This window comes from Hippocampus bargibanti, linkage group LG03 (assembly GCF_051943395.1).
Source record: "Hippocampus bargibanti isolate YZ-2025 linkage group LG03, ASM5194339v1, whole genome shotgun sequence".
NCBI lineage: Eukaryota > Metazoa > Chordata > Actinopteri > Syngnathiformes > Syngnathidae > Hippocampus > Hippocampus bargibanti.
Window position 1 is genome coordinate 19,420,755 of NC_142736.1, and position 5,954 is coordinate 19,426,708.

The window sequence follows — 5,954 nt, forward strand, 5'->3', positions numbered from 1 at the left end:
CCCCCCCCAAAAAAAAAAAAAAAAAAAAAAAAAAAGTGCGCTGCTTGGTGAGTCTACTTGTTAGTTTGTGTTTTCGGACCTTCTTTCCAGGGAGAGTCTCCGAGTGTCGACCACCACCAGTGGATGTCGCTCTTTGGCCTGGCCAAATTTGGCGCTTGAGATCTCGCTGTTCATCGCGACACTGTGGCGTTCTTGTCGAGTACTCCTTACATCTTGCATAACTGTCATTGTGGAGCGGGCACTAGGACCAGACATCTCACCCAGCAGGTGTACGGGAGTGGGCGGGTTTATATCACATATTAGTTTCCGTTTTGTCTCTCTTTTCTACTTGTTAGCAGTAAGCCTTTCAATACCATAATCCAAAAATTCGATTTTTGGAAGAAATTTTTATGCTGAATCATTTCATTGGCTTCTAAGGATAGCATATTAATTAAGAAATGCAATATTGATCATAAATAAAATATTACCTCACATTTTTACTTGTTTTGTAGCTAAAACAATAGTTGAAGAGTTTATACATCAGAATACAAACATAGGAAACGATTTTTATGGATATTTAGTAACAAAAAAAAAAACGATATAAAACCATACAAAATAATTTGCACTCACTTGGACGCCCGGAGTAATTCTGATGCAATCTTGTGTTGACAGCTGAAAAATGCCACGTCGCTAGATATCGGAAGAATGGGGTACTAACATCTACCAACATCAAATTTGGGAAGAAACTTACTCTCCTTTATTTTTTACAGTTCACCGTCTTTATACCGTCAGTATTGAAAGGGTTTAAATGTACAGTAATTAATTATGCAACTCAAACATCAAAAGAAACGCGTTTGTAGTCAATATTTTTAGTTTGCTGGCAGCACGGTGCAGAGTTGCAGGGTTCAATTCTGGCTTCAGCCTACCTGTTTGTAGACTATGTTTTGCCCTTGCCTGCGTGGATTTTTTCAAGGGACTCTGGTTTCCTCCCAAATTTCAAAAGCCTGCGTGTTTTGGGTATTTTAGATGCGATAAAACGTTTTTCTGATATCAGTTAGGAAACAAAAAAAAAATGGTGTCGGTTGTCCTTTAAGTGTCGCATCTTCAGAATCAGAATCAGAATCAGAATCATCTTTATTGCCAAGTATGTAGAACACACAAGGAATTTGTTTCCGGTAGAACACGCTGCACTAGTATCGTTGTCAAAAAAAACTGCTAAGTGGCTCTATACAGTTCCATTTTGGCTACTGTTGAAAGTGTGACTCTTCCCATGGGGTTTAGACATTTTGCTACATTTCACAACTTCTTTCTCCTTTTCTCCACTACACTCGGATAATGTCTGATTTATCCATCCATTTTCCGTACCGCTTATTCCTCATTAGGGTCACTGGAGCCTATCCCAGCTGTCTTCAGGCACAAAGCGGGGGACACCCTGAATTGGTTGCCAGTCAATCGCAGGGCACACAAAGACATACAACAGTCACTCTCACACTCACACCTCGGGACAATTTGGAGTGTTCAATCTGCCTGCCATGCATGTTTTTGGAATGTGGGAGGAAACCAGAGGACCCACGCAGACCTGGGGAGAACATGCAAACTCCACACAGGGAGGCCGAAGCGGGACGCGAACCGGCGACCTCTGCATTGGGAAGTTGGCGTGCTAACCACTCGACTACCGGGCCGCCCTGTCTGATTAATTTTCCTCTTCAACGCGCAAACAAGTTGATTTTACAGGCATCTTTCTAACTCAAGTTGGCACATGCATGAAAGATGGTATGTAGTCTATTGCAAGAGAAAAAGGAGTGAAAAAGCAAATAATGGATAACACATTTTAATATGCTCCTTTGCATGTGACTCGAGACAAAACATACTGCGCTAAATCATATAAACGTTATAATTGTTTAGGAGACAGTGTAAATCCGAGGCCGGAAAGACACGGCCTTTGATTGCCCAACGGTATGATCGATTCCGGGTTGATGGTAAACCAACAGTGATTGCACACAATGAATCCATGTTACTTAGAGTGAAGAGGTAATTTCAGACAAGCAAAGGAAAAGAACCATGTCAGCCCAAGTCAATGGCGAACTAATGAGCGCATGGCAGTGGCAGCCAACAGTGATGAAACCAGACGTAATTAGGTTAACCGAGCTGCAGTTAGACCTACCGGGCCCAGGGGGTCTCTGCAGTAGCCTCAGTGGATGCTGGGCGTTAACCTGCTTGTTCTCTTTGGGACAGTCAAATAATTATTTAGAGGAGATAAATGAAGATAGAGATTAAGTTACACAAGTATAACATGAAATTCTGAATCATTTTCAGCTTTTTTTTTATTGAAAGATTGCAAAATGTGTTTACAGTTCACCGTCTTGATGCATTTTGATTCTGATGCTTCTATCTTGAACTGATGCAGCATGGGAAGTATACAAACTGTACATGTTATGCCACTGTCGCGTCACATACACTCTTTACAAAAAAACTAACAGTGGTTTGCAAGTAGCCCAACTTCTGTGTCCAATCCTACCACGTCTATAGTTCATACTTTGACCAGAATCAAGGCCAGCTCATTATGAAATCTTTATTGTACAAGTTTACACAAAATAACGAGGATCACGATGCAAAGATGCAGGACGAAAGGCTTGAAATCAGCATGGGGCCATCTCAGTTTTTCTTGTGGAGAAACTTCATTTTGTTTCCTGGAAAAGTCCCAAAAAATAAATCAGAGTAATTAATTATGATGTAAAGTGAATTAAGATATCTTGACAAATACATGATTTCTGTCATAGTTATTTGTAATTTGATATTATTTGTACCATATTTTCCGGTGTATAAGGCGCACACAAAAGCCTTAATTTTCTTGAAAAGATTACCCTGCGCCTTATACGCAGGTGCGCCTTATGGGTGAAGTAATATTAAGCCACAACAGGTCTCGCAATTACTGTGAGCAGCCACAGGTTCTATTTTACCCTGCAGAAGAAGTCGTGCCTTGTAATGTTGTGTGCTTTACATTTGAAAAACTTTTGTATATTTATATATTATATTTGGAAACCTTTTTTTCATTGCCTTATAGTCCGGTGCGCCTTATATATGGAAAACATCTGAAAATACACTATTCATTAGGGGTGCGCCATATACTCAGGTGCACCTTATTCACCAAAAAATACGGTAATTTGGTTTTGAATTGATCTATTATTGCATGAATTGGAAATGCACCCTTTTGAAAAAAGACCTTCAGAAACCTCACCGAGGCCTTTGAGGAACTTGTTGACACCACTCTGCTCCGTGTCCGGCAGCTCCTCCAGGTACTGATCCACCCTCTGCTCAAACAGACCTGTCAGGGCATGGCCACTAGAGGTCAGTACGACTGCAGCGGTAAGCATTTTGGAGGAAGCACAAAGGACGTCAACACTGAACCAAGTTGGAACATGACAAGCAGTTTCTTAAGGAGGAAGACTACAGATTCTTTTTTTCCTTCCACTAAATATTTTTTTCGTCATTTCTCTTGTAGGACATTTCTGCCCATTAGTAGCACAACTTTGGAATACTAATATGAGGACTATGCCTGAGATACTACCAGTGGCGCAAAACTGTGCATAAGTTGACTTTTTGTGTGTTACTTGTATTACGAGTGAAGGACTAGATGTCTAACTGGTACAATGTTGTCATTATTAATACCAGTCGTAACCATTCGTCAACTTGTTGAATGACAACGGCACATCAGTCTTACAAGCCTTATTTCTCCATTCAAGTCACTTTTAGTTGGTTAACTGTGATATTGAATCAATACTAATGAGTACAAAGTGATTACTAGCGCAGGAATGTGATGCAGTAAATGTTCAGATGACTTTCCACATGTGACAAAGAGAGTCTAGCGAACCTTTGGCGCGAGTCTTCCTCAACTCTCGATCTTGAATGAAGCCTGCGAACATCTGCGACTCCATAAAGACCCCCAGGAAGCGGCGGATACTCTTGGACGCTACCGATTTGCGGAAGGGTTCCCTCTGGAAAAGGCGCTCGCCGCGTTCGTTCTGGGTGATGAACAGATAGTAGTGGCCGATGGTCTCCAGGAAGAAGCGAATGAAGGCCTCTGACACCAAACTGTTTAAAGAGTTGTACTCTACAAACGCACAAAAGGGGAAAAACTTGGAATGGCAGGTTGACACGTGAAATATATTTTTTTGTGTAGTTTGAGAGTCTCCTTTCCTTAAGAAGAAACAGACGTTTGGCTCAACCGGGCAATAAAATGCACCAACTGACAGCGCAATTCTCCCCCCACTGCGCCTGAAACTAATGAACAAGTGTTTGTTGTACTAAGTTCATCCTGTCTACTTGATATCTAATTTTAAGCAGATTCTTTACTTACAGACAGTGTAGGTGTTCAAATACCTGACATGTTTCGGCGACTACTTCCGTCTTCGTGGACGAAACGAAACATGTCAGGTATTTGAACACCTACAGTGTCTGTAAGTAAAGAATCTGCTTAAAATTAATGAACAAGTAAGTGATCTCAATTAATGAACACTGCATGCTTGTCATTATCCCACTATTTCATCATGCTCACTGAGGTGCACGACCTCATGCATTTCTCCAGCGTCTAGCCAAGGTCATCTTTTGATGGTTTGATACCTCTCAGACGTTTGCTGTTATGATTACTGTTTTCTTATGGTAGCCGTTTCACTCAGTCATTCTTTGTTTTTTTTTATGTTTGTTTTTTGTTATGGGAAACAACTGATGTGAAATTGTCCTCAAGTTGTGAAACTGAATCTAATTTACATGAAATCAAGAGAGGTAAACATGTTTTTTCAAAGGAAATATTTTCGGATGACAATGTGAGAACTGAGCCTAAGGATTCAAGACAGGAATTTTAAGACAGGCGGTTGTGGACAAAATCCAATTTTACTCATTCACTGCTAGACATGTGCTAAAATGTGTCCACTCCAGTGTGTCATGGTTTTCCAGGCCCCACAGAATATTGAGTTTGAGGACTACATAAACATTCAATGCAGCGTAAGAAACCTTAGAGCAGGGGTGTCAACCTTCGAGCAGTCGGCGCTTTATCTGCACACACACCCTCCCTTGCAAAAGAAAAACCAAAACCTGAATGGCATGAATGAGTTCATATCAGTTTGGATGTGCTTGGTAAAATTGCAAGACCAACACATCCCAGGTTGCTAGAATTTATGCACACCTATAATTTCTGACCTCAACAGGTTAGAAGTCATATACGGTGGGTCAAGTTCTTCTTTTAGTTTTTCCAAAAATATGACGTGAACAAGGGTGTGTAGACTTTTGATATCCACTGCATATTGTACATACATTGTCTTTCAATCTTGTCATTTCTTGATGTGGTAAATTTGTGGTTTGGATTAGCAGTAAGCTATAATCATCATTATATAAAAACAGATAACAGCTCTGCACAGTGAATATAGAAGATCCAAGTTCAAAATTTGTTAATGCGTTTTCAAAATAAGTCAAGTTTTCCACAAAAGTAAAATGTGTTGCTATGTGCCTTGAACTATTTGATGTCATGACGGGAAAGGGTCATGCAAAGAACATCAAGCAGTGATGTTGTTCTCCCGAACATGGAAAACATCAGTCTCGCCATAGTGAGATAGTTTGTCACTTGTTTACCTTCATCCGACTCGCTGTCTGAGTCCTGACTGATGATGTCGTTCCTCTGCTCCAGCGCTTGTTCGAGAGCTGCTTGAAGTTTCCGCGGCAACAGTGAGGCCTCGTCATCCATCTTTAAACAAATGCATGAAAAGACAAACAGCACAATCGTGCGAGATGAACATTTTACAGGATGATTTTTCAAAAGATTCACAATCTTGTGAAAAAGGTCTTCTAAACACAAACCTGTCTGATGAAACGGTCAGTTCCAAGGTCCACCATCAATGCCTGACGAGAAGAATTAGACAGTCAGAAACTAAAAGCATCTCACCTCAATGTGTTTGTAGTCACCAAGGACAACCTAATGATAT

At 40.6% G+C, this 5,954-nt stretch overlaps 1 protein-coding gene across 2 annotated transcripts in view; it reads right to left on the reverse strand.

Annotated features, from left to right (window-relative positions):
* Positions 1-2,285: 2,285 nt before the first annotated feature.
* The window catches only part of dennd2b (DENN domain containing 2B), a 53,864-nt gene continuing 50,195 nt past the window's right edge, over positions 2,286-5,954 (reverse strand). For both annotated transcript variants that reach the window (XM_088992425.1, XM_088992423.1), the window contains exons 16-20: positions 5,830-5,871; positions 5,605-5,716; positions 3,851-4,090; positions 3,218-3,304; positions 2,286-2,669 (exon numbers count right to left, since the gene is read on the reverse strand). In XM_088992425.1, coding sequence (XP_088848551.1) covers positions 2,635-2,669; positions 3,218-3,304; positions 3,851-4,090; positions 5,605-5,716; positions 5,830-5,871 — 516 coding nt within the window. In that variant the 3' untranslated portion in view covers positions 2,286-2,634. The remainder of the gene's footprint in view (positions 2,670-3,217; positions 3,305-3,850; positions 4,091-5,604; positions 5,717-5,829; positions 5,872-5,954) is intronic.